The sequence below is a fragment of the Equus quagga genome, chromosome 5 (assembly GCF_021613505.1).
Source record: "Equus quagga isolate Etosha38 chromosome 5, UCLA_HA_Equagga_1.0, whole genome shotgun sequence".
Classification (NCBI taxonomy): Eukaryota; Metazoa; Chordata; class Mammalia; order Perissodactyla; family Equidae; genus Equus; species Equus quagga.
In genome coordinates this window covers 21,784,905-21,799,749 of record NC_060271.1, presented here as the reverse complement: position 1 = coordinate 21,799,749, position 14,845 = coordinate 21,784,905, and the positions used below count along the sequence as shown (strand labels likewise).

Genomic DNA, 14,845 nt, shown 5'->3' with positions numbered 1-14,845 from the left:
TATCTCAGACAGTGGTCCCTACAACAGAAAGCTTTTTGGTCACTGCCCAGAATGGCAGCATACTCAGAAGTCTTTCTCAAATTGCTGTTTTCTCATATTCCACACTCTGCAAGGAACAATGTCAACAAAAGAACTGAAAGAAACAAGACAGAAAGAAAGGATATTCTTTGAAATGTCGCCTTCTTGGCACTCTTTCCTGGCAAGAGGTTGTAGCCTGGTGAAATAATCTCTAGGAGGAAAGCACACTTTAGGAAATCTATCAGCATAACCCCTTTCTATGGAAAAAGCAAGAAACACATTCTCCCTGTAAGTGTAGATTCCATTAGGAAAGAAAAGGAAGCAAAATACCATTTACTAAGCACCTATGTTCAGAGTGCTGTACTACACGCTTTAATTACGTTCTCTCTCAAATCAAGCTATGAGGTAGGTCTTATTCTTCCTTATGGACAATAAGTAACTTGCTCGAGCTTTTATAGTTAGTTAGTGAAAACATTCAGCTCCACAACCAAGGTCCATCCAACTTTGAAACCTGTTTCTTTTCATTACACCTTCATCAAATCTCAAAATGATCGTGCCAATTCTCCGCCATGAGAAAGAACCCAAATTCAATTTTGGTTCCAAAACAAATAAACCGAACAAAGTGCCCACCAAAAGGATGATCATTTCTGTTGATTAGCAGATTGCTTTTCTGCCTCTTACTGGTCTTTAAAATGAACCGAAGGACTCACAAAAAGCGCTCTTTTTAATCTTAAATCCATAAAGAAAATGGTACCTGTTGACAACCACAGAGCACTGAAGCAGAAGCAAGTATAAAACAGGTAGAGGCCTCTCAACCACTTCACGGACGTCTGCCAACAAAATCCTGATAAAATCCAGGAAGTAGCGCTTGGCTTGACTCCCAGCCTCTTCTCCATGGCCTTCCAGAAAGGCAGAACCAGTCCCCTAGAAAGACAGAAAGAGAACAAATTATATGCCAAGTAATTAATAATTGATTCCTGGAAATGTGGAATGCTAGAGAATGCGACAGATCAGGGGGAACAGAAATTTCAAGTTTGTCTTTCACTGCTCATCCCTGCCCATAAATCTTAAACCTGAGCTTTGACATACCCTATAATTATCAGGATAAAAACACAGCAAGGGATATGAAATGAATCTACTGTAAAACTGAAACACTTTATATTGCATTATTTTCTAATCTAACAGTAAATCGTCTATGTGGAAGAATGGAAAGAGCACTAACCTGAAAAAAAGATCTGAGTTTCAGTTCCAGCTCTGCTACTAATAGCTTTGTGACTTTGACCAAACACACTTTCTTATCTATGAAAAGAAGAGGTTGGACCATCAGAGGTAAACTAATAACCTGAGCGTTCTGTCTAGCTACGTTTTCAAAACATTTTAACGTGATTGTCTTTAGGCAGGGCACGCACTCTCCAGTTTGCTACTGTCCCCACCACTATTATCTTAAAAATCTATCCAATATACATTTTAATGTCACCTCCCTGATCCCTAAAATCATTTGCAATTCCTGACTTGAATTGATATATACATTCAACAAATATTTACATAGCCCCTATTATGTGCTAGGCATTGTGCTGGCTACTCTAGAATCCAGGGGCTAGATGACTGATGTCCCTTCCAGAAGAAAAAGTAATTTTCCATCAGTTTCTTCTCTCTTACACAATTTCCCTATATTATATAAATCTTGGCTACATTATGAGGAGGGTGATTGAGTTCTGAAGAAGTAATTCAAAATCTTCTGTCCTAAATGTGCACCTGTCATCCACATCTGGCAAATGGCATAGGTTGACAAGCCCCACCCCTAGCCAGCATATAGGGAGTTTGGCATTGCATGGTTTGAGTATCAATGCCGAAAAATACCAGGAAATAGACACACACACAGCTGCAAAACTGAGGTGCAGCCCCCCAAGGAAAGGCTTTCATTTCATCTTTCTCACTCACTTCCATCCATTCCTATTTCCAGTTGCTTTGTAGTTGTATCTTAAGGAGCGGGGTCGGGGGATGGGGGTAGGAAAGACAGAAAGTAGGTGTGTGGGCCAGAGATATGTTCAAGAGATTACGAAATGAAGCCTAAATCACAAAGTATAGCCAGCAACTTCTCTAGCCTCCCAAGATGGAATGGCGTGCATGTGTATGTGTCTTACCCAACACGTTCCTGCCTACCACAAAAGGATTTTAAACTCAAGGTGACTCAACACCTGTCATCAATAGCGTGACAGGTGGGCGAGAGAAGCATAAAAGAAATGAATAGGTTTTGATAATGGAAGTAACAAACACTACTGGATCAGCAAGCTGATTAGAAGTGCGAAGCCTTACAAACCATGCATAAGAGAGAGGCAGGACTAATTTCCGGTGAACTCCCAACTAGTCATTCCTCTGAAACCTACAATTGCCTAAGGGCACAAATCACTGCTAGCGTCCAGTCCAAGGCTTGCTGACCAGAGGCAGGAACAACAACACATCACCAAGATCCAAACGGTTTGTTACAGAATCAAAGGGTAACAACCTAGGGAGAGAACACACACCCCCACAATACTTGACAAATGAAAATCTAGAAAAGCTTGCAATAGTTCTGGCATTTAGGGCGTTACAAGTACACCCGAAATAAAAGCTCTCTCTCTGTTGCCGCAGCTGTTCAGACAGAGCAGGGGGGAATGTTTACTTAATACTTCAGGTTGATGGGGGATGTATCATAGTTCAGTCTGTCAGCTGCATACGTGGAACTCCATTTATGTACACAGCGATAAGATATGTTTGAACGACAGAGCACGACTGAAACAGCCTATTCAGCCGGTATGAGTAATCAAGAATAAAGCTCTTTAAAGAAAAAAAGTCTCAGATATTTGGGAAAGTTACAGAACAGACTGCCATGAATAGCTTTGCTTATATTTGCAGACACTGTTTTCTAAATAGCTGGAAAAATGAACAGATTGTTCTGGGGGTCGTCTTTCCGATTTGTTCCTAGCTTCCAGTCTGTTAATCATATAAGAAAACACAGGGAGAGTCAGCTAATGCTCTTCACTAACTGCAGCTATTGTCGGTTGGGCACAACCACCACGAGGTGAGAAAAGGCAAAGCTTTCCTGGAATTCTTTCTGAGGTTTTCTCTTTTGACTTCTTTCGTCGCACCTTTGTGCTCACTGCAGTCACCACAGGACCATCTGCGGGGCATAATTTTCTAAGTCCTGAATCAGGCAAGTTTCACATCACAATCAACACATCGTGCTCAGCCCCGCCCCCTTATTCTGCATCAACTTTCTATCTTGGTGGGGAAACCAAAAACCAGAGACAGCAGCTAAGGGAGAGGCTGCACTCGTCGAGGGAGAAGAAGGACAGCAGGGCCCCGAGCCCGGTCTGTCTGTCTGACTGTCAGGGAATGGAGGGAGCTGCAGGACCAGGCCCGGGTCCGAGAGAAGCGGGGTCCAGCCTTGGACTCGAGCTCCGCACCTGCAAAGTCAGAAGCAGCTGGCTGTCCTAGCCGGGCCAGGAGCGCCACCTCCGGCTCCCAACACCCGGCCAGCTCACCCCCAGAAATAACCCGTCCCGCTTGCCCCTCCCCTGAGCTCGTGGTCCTCGGCCTGGCAGCCAGCCGCCCCCGGCCACCTACCGGGGCTCAGGGCCACACAGTGGGGCCCCGGCTCTCGGCGGCCTCCGCCTCCTTCGGGTCCATGCGGTCGGGGCCCCAACTTTCGCTCCCCTCACCCGGAGGAGGAGTTAGAGGAAGAAGGTAGTGCGGACTCCCCACCCGGACAGCTCCCTCTCGCCTCAGCCTCCCTGGACAGCGACGGCGGCCGGAAACACCGCCTCCTCCCACCTCCCCGGGCTCAACCCGGAAACACACTTCCTGCTAAGCAAGGCCTCCTACTCTCGCCCCCCAGCCCCCGGAAGCTCAATGCCAGCCGCGAGCCCGAGGGGAGGAGGGGCACTCCTGGGGGTTAGAACTACGCACGAGCAAAGGAACCTGGGCCCCCAGGCTGTCGCCTCCCGCTCTCCAGAGGCAGTCTGCACCTTCGCCTGCCCTGCGCCAGCCCCAGGCCTCAGACTCGGGCAATACCCACAAGAAAGATGGCCGCAACGGCAGCACCCCCCCCCACGGTTTAGCGCCCTGCCGCGCCATTGGCCAGAGCCTGGAGTGAAGCCGCCACGGATTGGTCGAGATCGCTGCGGGGGTGGGGGTGGAGCTGCAGCAGCCTGGAGCCCGGAGTGGGCAACGCGGCGTGAGCAGCGGCCCCAGGTTCCTGGAGCATCGCTCTCGGAGAAGACTTCGCCGTTCGGGGCCGCAGCCTGGTGAGCTCAGCCCCCTTCAGGCCCTCCCCTACATCCCAGCCGGGACCTCTCCGAGCTGGCGCTGATCGATGCCGACAGACCCCGGGGACCCTATCGCGACTCCATCGCGCCATATCGCGACATCATCGTGCCCTGTCGAGACTCCATTTTGTCACAGCCCTTTTCAATATATAGCTCTATTTTTTTTATTTGCCCTGTCATCTTTGGGGGCTGTCTCATGTCGTGATTTTGCCGTGATCTCTCCGTGACATCACCGCGCCATCGTGAAGTGTGATCTCATCGCCGCCTTGTCGTGACTTCATCAATGTCGTGTTGTGACCTGGCTGCGGCGGGACAGGTGGTGACCGCCAGGAACCCTCCTCCCCTTCTCATCTCCCCATCTCAGCAGCCCCGCTTCGATTATCCGGCTTTTGAAGTCTCCGTTGTCCTGGGAGCTGCCCGGGACCCCTTCTTGCTTCTCCAGCCCCTGCCGACATCCACAGGCTGGTAGCGGTGCGGGGAGGGCTAGAAGAGGGAGCGCAAGGGGTTAATTCTGCTGCTGCTTCTGCTGCTGCTGCTGCTGCTGCTGCTGCTGCTGCTGCGGCTTCTGCCCGAGGGAGGGAAAGGAGAGGAGGCAAGAAGCCTGCGGGGGCGACTGAGAGCCCTGGCTGGAGGGGTGGGGTCTCCAGAGGGCCCTCCAGGTCTTCCCTGGTCAGCGTCCTGCATCCTCACTTCTGCTCAAGCTTGTCTCCTGCTTATTCTGAAGATGGGAGAGGAAAGGAAACCTAGGATGCCCTTTTCCCTCATGTCAGCCTGAGTCCGGATAATCGAACTTCACCCATGTATGTCTCCATTCCTCCCTGTCTGTCCTCACCACTCCCTCCGTGTGTGCCTGGTGGAGGGAGATAAAACCCCACCTCTGGTGCCAGGGGACAGCTGAGCAGTGGGGCCAGCACCCTCCCACCCCCAGGAGATTGGTGAGGAGAGCTGTCCAGCAGAGGAGCAGGATGCATGGTCCTTCTTTCCCGCTTTCTGGAGGTGACCTTGGACCAGGGTCCCTTCTTCATCCCTAAGGATTTGAGGGTCCAGCCCCATAAAGAGGCTCCCCAAAGGAGGTCAGTCCTGAGGAGCCCATTCCTCCTTATCCCTCCTTCTGTGCCAATCCCTCCCTCCATCCTCCACTCCCACCCCCACCCCCACCCCTCCTCTGCAGAGGGATGCTCAGTCCCTCTTGTGTTCACAGTTGGGCAAGGCGGGCATCATGGCCTCGGATTGCGAGCCAGCTCTGAACCAGGCAGAGAGCCGAAACCCCACCCTGGAGCGCTACCTAGGAGCCCTCCGTGAGGCCAAGAATGACAGCGAGCAGTTTGCAGCCCTGCTGCTAGTAAGGAACTGACTGAAAATTGGGAGGTGGGAAGGGCTGGGTGGTTGGGCCCCCCAGGAATGGGGTCAACAAGTCCCCAAGGATATATAGGCAACCCTAGATGCACCAAAGAAGGCCTAAGATGCCTGTCTTTGGACTCTTTTTTGCTCCCCTGAGTATGGGGACAAAGGGGAGAGTGGGGGTGAATACGGCTTATGGTCCTAGGAGCGTTGGAGGAGGCTGCCTGGGTCTGCTCTCTGGGGCGTCCCAGAGCAGATGGGAGCTGACTCATAGGGTAACAGCAGCAGGTAGTAACTAGTGCAGAGTACTTGAGGGCTGGGGATGATTGTTCTGGGGGTGGAGAGAGTAGCAAGGCTGTAAGTGACCGGGAAAGGGTCCCAGGGGATCTCGCTGGGCCGGCAGTAGTTAGGCTGAGGGTAAGGGATGTGGTTTGGGGCTTCGCTGTATTGGAGGAACCCCAGCTGGGGACAGCAGAGCAGGAGCTGCAGTGCTGGGAAGGGGGGGTTAGGTGGGGGGGGGGGGGGGAAGGGAGGAGGGAGTACAGCCGCTGTTGTTTGCCATGGCAACAGGAAGAAGGCTCCAGAGTCAAGGGCTCACACTGCAGCAGAGGAGGTGTTTAGGGGAAATGTAAGGGGAAATGTTTTGACAAGCAGAGCGGCGAGACACAGGAGCCATTTCCCATGAGAAGGTGGCGGGAATGGATCAGAGACTTCTCTAGAGGGAACAATTAGGAAGGGACCCTAAATCCTTGGAGGATTTTAAACACTGAATTCTAAGCCCCTTCCAACTCAGGTTGTGGGTGTCTAGACTAGACATCAAGAAGAACTTCCCGACTGACCAGGTGATGAAACAGCAGAATGAGTAGTTGAGGAGGACTAGACCCCTTCCACAGATATACTCGTAGATGAGGGGTCCCAGAGGTCACACCTATCTGTCTCTGGGGAAGAGGAAGGAGCAGGATGAAATGACCTCTGAGAGGCTTCCTGAGCCCAGAGTGAGTCCCATTACATAACCTAATCATGCGAATGGTCAGTGCACCAGGGTGCAGGGGACAGTCTTTGCCACCTCTTTCTTTCATCCTGCTGACAGCACATACTCCCCCTAGGTGACCAAGGCAGTCAAAGCAGGTGACATCGATGCCAAAACTCGGCGGCGGATCTTCGATGCTGTAGGCTTCACCTTCCCCAATCGTCTTTTGACCAGCAAGGAGGCACCAGATGGCTGCCCTGACCACGTCCTCCGGGCCCTGGGCGTGGCCCTGCTGGCCTGCTTCTGCAGTGACCCTGAACTGGCCGCCCATCCCCAGGTCCTGAACAAGATCCCCATCCTTAGCACCTTCCTCACAGCCCGGGGGGACCCCGACGATGCTGCCCGCCGTTCCATGATCGATGACACCTACCAGTGCCTGACGGCTGTGGCAGGCACACCCCGTGGGCCACGACACCTCATTGCTGGTGGCACTGTGTCTGCCCTGTGTCAGGCATACCTGGGGCATGGCTATGGCTTTGACCAGGCCCTGGCACTCTTGGTGGGGCTGCTGGCTGCTGCCGAGACACAGTGCTGGAAGGAGGCAGAGCCCGACCTGCTGGCTGTGTTGCGGGGCCTCAGTGAAGATTTCCAGAAAGCTGAGGATGCCAGCAAGTTTGAGCTCTGCCAGTTGCTACCCCTCTTTCTGCCCCCTACAACCGTGCCCTCTGAATGCCTCCGGGATCTGCAGGCCGGGCTGGCACGCATCCTGGGCAGCAAGCTGAGCTCCTGGCAGCGCAACCCCGCACTGAAGCTGGCAGCCCGCCTGGCACACGCCTGCGGCTCCGACTGGATCCCGGCGGGCAGCTCCGGGAGCAAGTTCCTGGCCCTGCTGGTGAATCTGGCATGCGTGGAAGTGCGGCTGGCACTGGAGGAGACAGGCACGGAGGTGAAAGAGGATGTAGTGACCGCCTGCTATGCCCTCATGGAGTTGGGGATCCAGGAATGCACCCGCTGTGAGCAGTCACTGCTGAAGGAGCCACAGAAGGTGCAGCTTGTGAGCATCATGAAGGAGGCCATCGGGGCTGTCATCCACTACCTGCAGCAGGTGAGGGTGCAGTGGCCTGCAGAGGAAGCCCAGTGCGGAGGGAGGCAGAAGGCAGGGGAAAGGGGGAAGTGAAACTCCTGCACTTTGGTGTAATGGGGAGACAGCAGTACAATGGGGAGATGAAGATGCACTACCACAGGCTGATCCTCCAGCACTCCAGGGAGTAGTGTGTGACCAAACCTCCCTCTCCCCCCCATCCCCGAGCCTCCTCACAAGCACCAAACCACACACCATATGTGCACTCACATCACGGTACACACACGCGCACACACAACACGGTAACCTCCCACTCACAACCCTCCCCCCTCCCCCTGGTACACACACACAAAATCGAAGCAGTCTGTTCTGCTCCATCTCTGTAGCATCATTTAACACACATACACATACAAGCTTGCAGCGGTGCAGGGGAAAGGAGCAGGGCTGACTGGTTCCCGGCCTCTGTAGAGGTTCTGCCAGCTCCTCCCCGGTCCAAACACACCGAGGGAGTGTTTACTTAGCCTTGGATCTGTGAGTTTCCGTCTAGCCTTGACATACTAGAGAGATAGGCAGAGAGGGGCATGTGACTTGAGTCCCAGCAAGTGCAGGGCTATGTCTTCTGAAGTCCAGTTCGATCAGCTGAGGGCATGCTCTGTGCCAAGCCCCTGTTGGGTGTGTCCCTACCATGTGCTAGGTGCTGGGCACAAAAAGCAGAATGAGGCTCGGTGCCTGTCTTTGAAGGGCTCGTGGGCCAGAATTCCCTTCTAGTTGTGTTATTCCTAGACTGGCCGGCATGCTGGCCAGGCACAGAGAGTTTCTGGTCCTGCTCCATCTCAAAGGGGTCCTATGGCAACAGGTGGGGCAGGAGAAGCAGAAGGAGCCCTTTGTGTTTGCATCCGTGCGCATCCTGGGTGCCTGGCTGGCCGAAGAGACCTCATCTCTGCGCAAGGAGGTTTGCCAGCTGCTGCCCTTCCTTGTCCGCTATGCCAAGACCCTCTACGAGGAGGCCGAGGAGACCACTGACCTCTCCCAGCAGGTGGCCACCCTGGCCATCTCCCCCACCACCTCAGGGCCCACCTGGCCAGGGGACGCTCTCCGGTGAGTTTGTAGTTACAGCCTGTCCAGCCAGACAGTTCTAAAGACACGTGTAGTACAGGGACACCTCCTCCCCCCAAGCTGGGCTGTGCTGGGCTTCCTGACTGGGGCATGAGATTGCCTTTAGGGTTATTTCTGTTTGTTTTCAGGGACTTGTTCCCACAAGACTCCCGGACTGCCAAGTGTCACTTGCCAACCCCAGATTTCTCTATCAAGACAGAACTCATGCCCAGTGAGCATCTGCTCCCTGCAAGGCATTTTGCTATACCCTTTACCAAAACTATCTCATTTGGTCCACACAGAAAATCTATGACATGAGTCTCATCCACATCTTCAGGATGAGGAAGCTGAGACTCAAAGAAGTTCAAGTAACTTGCCCACACTCACACCATGTGGCAGAGCCCAGGTTGAGCCTAGGCTGTGCAACTCTGAAGCTTGTGATTTTTCTGCAGTACCTCTGAGGACGTGTCCTCCTCCTCCCCTGCTTCCATTTATCTTATGTGGGATGCCCCCAAAAAGAGAAGCCTTTTGCCTTCATCTCTCCCAACCCCTTATTCATCTGTTCCTTCCACACCCCCAGGCTTCTTCTGCCCGGCTGGTGCCACCTGACAGTCGAAGATGGGCCCCGGGAGATCCTGATCAAGGAGGGGGCCCCCTCACTTCTGTGCAAGTATTTCCTGCAGCAGTGGGAACTCACATCCCCTGGCCATGACACCTCAGTGCTGCCTGACAGCGTGGAGATTGGCCTGCAGACCTGCTGTCACATCTTTCTCAACCTCGTGGTCACTGCACCAGGACTGATCAAGTGAGGCTGGGAGCAGGTCGGAAGAAGCAAGGGGGGCTGCTCAAACTTGCCCCAAATCATTAGTCTCCTACTTTGCTTCCCTAGGCCCAGGGATTCCTGTTAGTGTGGGAATGAAAGGGTCTCAGAATAGACAGAACTACCCCACTAACGGATTTGGCTTACTTGGAACCCCTCTGGGTGTATCTGCCTGCTCCAGACATACCCAGTCTCTGCTCCCCAGATGCCGTGAATGGGGCCCGAGGTTAACTCTCTACCCTGCTGTCTAATTTGCCAAGCCTTGGTCTGGCTCTCCTAACCCCCCGCCTCCCCCATCTTTCCCTCCCTTTCTCCCCAGGCGAGATGCCTGCTTCACGTCTCTTATGAACACCCTGATGACTTCGCTGCCCGCACTGGTGCAACAGCAGGGGAGGCTGCTTCTGGCTGCCAATGTGGCCACCCTAGGCCTCCTCATGGCCCGGCTCCTTAGCACCTCTCCAGGTAAGCCCTGGGGACCCAGTCCTAAAGGATGGGGGCAGAAGAGCTGGGTGGACCTGCTGTGTTCGGGGCATAAGCCACCATTTTCAGAAAATGGATTTATAGAATTTTCCAATCAAGAGGAAATCTCTGAAGTATGTCTCCAGCCCCCACCTCACCCCACCCTTCTTTCCAAAATGATAACATTCTCTTCCTTCTGAAGACTTTTAAGGCAGGAGCTGGTGGGTGTAAGTACAGGCCTGTTCAGAGGCACAGGCATAGGCACCTGGAATTCCCAGCAGCTCAAGGAATCTGAATCCAGTGTTTTCAAGGTGGAGCCGCCCCCACCCAGGCCTTGAGTCAGAAACATGACTGCTTTCCATTGAGGTTTTTCTCTGCTTAGCACCTCACCTCCCTCGTGACACCCTTCAGTGCTCAGTGTTCCTCTGCACATGCCTTCTCCCCTCACTGCCTCACTCTGGCTATGTGCAGGGGGAGGGGCGTCCCCTCCAGCCCTACCAGCCCTCTGTGTCTCCCACTTTGGCCGTGGGTGTCTGCTTGGGTCCCTCTGTCCCTGCCTGTTCCCTCTGCCCCATCTGTCAGGTTGGAGGAGCTGAGCAGATGCCTGGGAACAGGGTGTAACAAGCCCGTACCCTCAGCTGCCTCTGTGTTCTCTGGACGGGGATCCCAGCAGGGTACCCGGCAGTGGGAAGGGAAGTACATCCCAGTGGACCAGGAGTCCCCCTGCCCTCTAGCCCCCATGCTCCTTCAGTCCCAGGCTGCATCTCCATAGGCCCTGAGTAGAGCCCCAATGCTAGTTTACCCACCAATGCCACCAGGTTAGACTAACAGCCTCCAAGAGAAGCATCTGCAGTGCAGGGGTGAACCCCTGCCCGGCAGGTGAGCAAAGCCCAGGTCAGCAGCCCGTGGGTCCCTCTGGTGCCCTCTTCTGGCCCAAGAATCAAATCGGTGCATCTCCTTAGCCTGTTGAGGAGCTCTAGGCCCAACAGACGCTCTTGTCACTTCTGACTACAGGAGGATCTGACCCTGAGGTTGAGTGTACCAAGATTATTACATTAATTCTAACAACAGATGTCTAAGATTAGCACTATTGGCCCCGTTTTACAAGTGAAGAAACGAGACCCAGAAAAGTGAATTACCCAAAGTTAAGCCGTGAAGTCAAAGGGAGGGTTTGAACCCAGGCAGGCTGATGCCAGGCCATGCTTCAGCTGCCCGAGTGTGCCCACCCAGGAGGGGAAAGCAAGGGCCTGGCAAAGCAGCTGGCCCATCTGGTTCCTGCCCCGACTCCCTCCTTGCCTTCTAGCTCTTCAGGGGACACCAGCATCCCGGGGTTTCTTCGCAGCTGCCATCCTCTTCCTGTCGCAGTCCCACGTGGCTCGGGCGACGCCTGGCTCAGACCAGGCAGTGCTGGCCCTGTCGCCTGACTACGAGGGCATCTGGGCCGATCTGCAGGAGCTCTGGTTCCTGGGCATGCAGGCCTTCACAGGCTGCGTGCCACTGCTGCCCTGGCTGGCTCCCGCTGCCCTGCGCTCCCGCTGGCCGCAGGAGCTGCTCCAGCTACTAGGCAGCGTCAGCCCCAACTCAGTCAAGCCCGAGATGGTAGCCGCCTATCAGGGTGTCCTGGTTGAGTTGGCACGGGCCAACCGGCTGTGTCGGGAGGCCATGAGGCTGCAGGCGGGCGAGGAGACTGCCAGCCACTACCGTATGGCTGCCCTGGAGCAATGCCTGTCAGAGCCCTGAGGGGGTGTCCACTGGGGACAGACCCGGGGGCAGGTAGCGAGGGATGGAGGGAGGAGGCATCTTCCCTGAAGCCCCCAAACTGGACCTCCCCTCCCTAAAATTCCCCCCTAAACACCCCAGCTTTCTGGCTTTTCTGAGGGCAAGGGCATGGTGCCCACCCTTCAAGTGTAAGGAACTGCGTCCCGCCTCCTGGGCCTACTCAGGGGCAAGGATTGGCTTGGAAATCAATGTGGCTGTCCCCGCCAGGCCGGGGAAGGTTGGAGCAGCCCCCAGGGAGGGGGGCACTAGGTGTCGTTGTGTCCGATGTCTGGCTCCCTCACAGGAGGGAGGCCCTAGGGTGGGACAGGGCTGGCAGGAGCTGGCTGCCTCAGCCCATGTGCCCTGCCGGCCAGGGCGTGGGCTCCCCTAGGTTGTGGTGCCCCTCTGGCCTCCCAGGTCCACGTCCTTTAAATTGGCCATTTGGTTATTGCCCTTGGCCCCCTTGGGCAGAGAATAGGCTCAGGCCATTGACATCGCAGTTCTTCCTATCAACTTCAGTGACCCAGGGTCTGAACTGTCCCATCCTTCCAGGGAAACCTGGGACAGACAGGCCTGGTGGGGGGTGGGGAAATCTTCCACCTGAGCTTCCTTGATGGGACCCAGGAGCCCTTAGGCCCTGGTCTCTAAGCTTTTGTGTCATGTTGCAGCAGAGTGACAGTGGGGGTTGGGGGGTTATTTATTTTGCCTGTCCTTATCCCTGCTTGGATACCTGAGCATCTGATCCCTGTCCCCCTGGTGCCATCTGGCCTGGCTGAAGCCAGGAACAGGAGGGACCCTTCCCCAGATCCGCATGTTTCCCTAGTGACTGCACCCCATTGCCATCGTGGTGCCTGGCTTTAACTCCCACCCTGCTATGATTCCTCTCTGCAGAGAGACGCGACTGGCGGCTCCAGCAGGGACTACCTTTCTCATGAACCCAGGGCCCCCCCCCCCACCCTGATCCCTTCCTGCCCCCCTACTCTCCCCCAGTTTGTTCTGTGATTGCCAAGTTCAAAGCTGTGCACATGTGGACACTCAATAAATGTTCATTGGTGACAAGATGGCTTCTGTGTGCTCTGTCCTGCACTTTCTCTTTCCCTTCCAGGCTCCAGCAGCTCACAACTACCATTTGCTGAACACATGCCCTGCTAGGCACACTTCACAAGTGTTATCTCATTCAGCTCGCCCCCAAGAATCCTGTGAAGCAGGCATTATCCTGATTTTACAGAAGAAACAGGATGAGGAGGTGATTGGCTCAGGGTGTTGCAACTAGTAAGTGCCAGAGCCAAGACTAGGCAGCCTCCACCAGGCTATCCAACTTCTCAGCCCACACCCTCCATTGCTAGAACACGGTTGCAAACTCAAATGTTAATGTGGCCAGGCCTAGTGGGGGTTCTGATGTTTACAAATGAAGTCCTGCCCCTCCATGCCACCAGGGTGTTGCCAAGTGGCACTGCCACATCCTCCCATTTCAAGAGGCAAGTCAGAAATCCTGATTTTTATGTGAAATCTGATTTTTTGAGTGTTGATTTTTAAAAATTAAATCACTACTACCCCAACAGAACACCTGCAGACCAAATGTGGCTTTCAGGCAACCAGCTGTTCACCTCTGTTCTATGCCAAGTGAGAAGGAGAAGGGCCTGAGAGCTTCAGCAGGAGGCTGGAGCCGAGCACCCACTGTCTCACCAGCCTGAGCCAAGCTGTCAGATTGGAGCCAGACCAGCCCTAAGCCCACACTCTCTGCAGACTCTTCTCCACCTAGGCCCTCAAGTCTGCAACATTCACTGAGCACATCCTAAGTGCCTACCTGTGGTTGGCTATGCATAGACAGACAGGAACGTGTATTTATTGATATATTGAGAGTCACACTCTTGGCGTGGATTCCCTGAAATCCCTGAAAAATATAAAAAGACCCTGTCTTCAAGAAGCTTGAAATCTAGAGGGGAAACAAGGCAACAGACTGCTCCTAAAGATATAAGCAGTTGCTTCTATGGGGGTCACAACAAAGTGTGGCTGAAGCATGAGAGCCCCTCAGCCTGGCTGAATAAGTCCAGGAAAACTCAGGAAGTATTGGTCTGAGACCTGAGGGTGAGGAGGGGCTTGCCAGATAGACAAGCAGAGGAACAGCAGGTGTAAAGGCATGCAAACTTGAGAACTGCAATAGGTTATTAGTGCAACAGAGGAGTGGGAAGTGGGAGGTGGTGGAAGATGAGGTTGGACCAGTGACCATGGACCAGATCTAACAAGTCCTGGTGTGCCATGCTAAGAAGCTTAGATGTGAGATCATGCCAAGACTGCAGATTTTGGAGCAGACTGAACGTGATCCAGCTTGCATTTTAGAAAGATGATTTTGGCTGCAAAAGGGACGACCGAGGAAGGGAGCTCAGAGAGGTGGTAGTAAGCCTTAGCTAAGCCAGTGGCAGTGAGGACGGAGAAAATATAGGTAGGAGTTAGTTAATAGGGCTTGGTGATTAATTGGACGTGAAGAAGAATAAAGAGCCAAGGATGACTTCGAGATTCCTGATCTGGGCCACTGAGTGGATAATGGGGCCATCCACTGTCATGGGGAACACCGGGAGAGAAACAGGTTCGTGCAAAGTATAAGCTCATTTTGGTAAATGGTGAATTTGTGCTGCTTGTGGAATACCCAGGGGGCAGTTGCTTCTGCCTTCTGGAGCTGGAAAGAGGTCTGGGTGAGTGACAGATTGGGGAGTTGTCAGAGGGTCCTTAGAGTCATGGGAGTAACTGAGACCGTCCAGGGAAGCGAAAAGAGAAGGGAAGGGCCCCAAAGTAAGTGGCGACCACACATGGTTCCTGCTCTCAAAGTACTCTCCCTCACGCAGTGGGGGAGCCAAACCCCACAGAAAGCCTCATAATACAAGGCAGACTGAGCTCTGTACTTCAATGAGAGATGATCAGAGAGTTCTGGGTTCCAGAACAGGGAGGGGGCTAGGGAGACCAAGCTTGCTCCTGGTAATTCAGCCGAGAGGGAGGAA

General features: G+C 53.8%; 2 protein-coding genes across 12 annotated transcripts in view; one reads left to right on the top strand and one right to left on the bottom strand.

The window, feature by feature from the left end:
* Positions 1-4,048, bottom strand: part of KIAA0319L (KIAA0319 like) — a 90,184-nt gene extending 86,136 nt beyond the window's left edge. Inside the window, exons 1-3 of one of the 6 annotated variants that reach the window (XM_046661362.1) lie at positions 3,967-4,042; positions 1,241-1,317; positions 773-942 (exon numbers count right to left, since the gene is read on the bottom strand). In XM_046661362.1, coding sequence (XP_046517318.1) covers positions 773-914 — 142 coding nt within the window. In that variant the 5' untranslated portion in view covers positions 915-942; positions 1,241-1,317; positions 3,967-4,042. Of the gene's footprint in view, positions 1-772; positions 943-1,240; positions 1,318-3,624; positions 3,887-3,966 lie in introns of those variants that run through there. The other 5 variants (XM_046661361.1, XR_006888627.1, XM_046661364.1 and 2 more) reach the window with 5 other exon arrangements.
* Positions 4,049-4,193: 145 nt separating this feature from the next.
* On the top strand, positions 4,194-12,910 carry NCDN (neurochondrin). Of its 6 annotated transcripts, none has more exons than XM_046661366.1 (8): positions 4,194-4,304; positions 4,574-4,641; positions 5,527-5,667; positions 6,773-7,741; positions 8,574-8,815; positions 9,393-9,617; positions 9,952-10,094; positions 11,395-12,910. In XM_046661366.1, exons 2-8 carry the CDS (start codon positions 4,609-4,611, stop codon positions 11,829-11,831), a joined length of 2,190 nt encoding a protein of 729 aa, XP_046517322.1. In that variant the 5' UTR covers positions 4,194-4,304; positions 4,574-4,608; the 3' UTR covers positions 11,832-12,910. The 6 variants fall into 6 exon arrangements, with proteins under 6 accessions (XP_046517322.1, XP_046517326.1, XP_046517325.1 ...); XM_046661370.1 differs by adding an exon at positions 5,213-5,398 and having other exon boundaries at positions 4,236-4,641; XM_046661368.1 differs by having other exon boundaries at positions 4,243-4,304; positions 4,574-5,398.
* The last annotated feature ends 1,935 nt before the right edge of the window (positions 12,911-14,845 follow it).

What these genes read in the sequence shown, in the direction of transcription:
- NCDN (XM_046661366.1), top strand. Translation starts at nt 4,609, where the DNA reads ATGTCGTGTTGTGACCTGGCTGCGGCGGGACAG. An exon ending in TCATCCACTACCTGCAGCAG is followed by an intron (nt 7,742 to 8,573) that starts GTGAGGGTGCAG and finishes CTATGGCAACAG; the next exon opens with GTGGGGCAGGAGAAGCAGAA. An exon ending in GCTCCTTAGCACCTCTCCAG is followed by an intron (nt 10,095 to 11,394) that starts GTAAGCCCTGGG and finishes CTTGCCTTCTAG; the next exon opens with CTCTTCAGGGGACACCAGCA.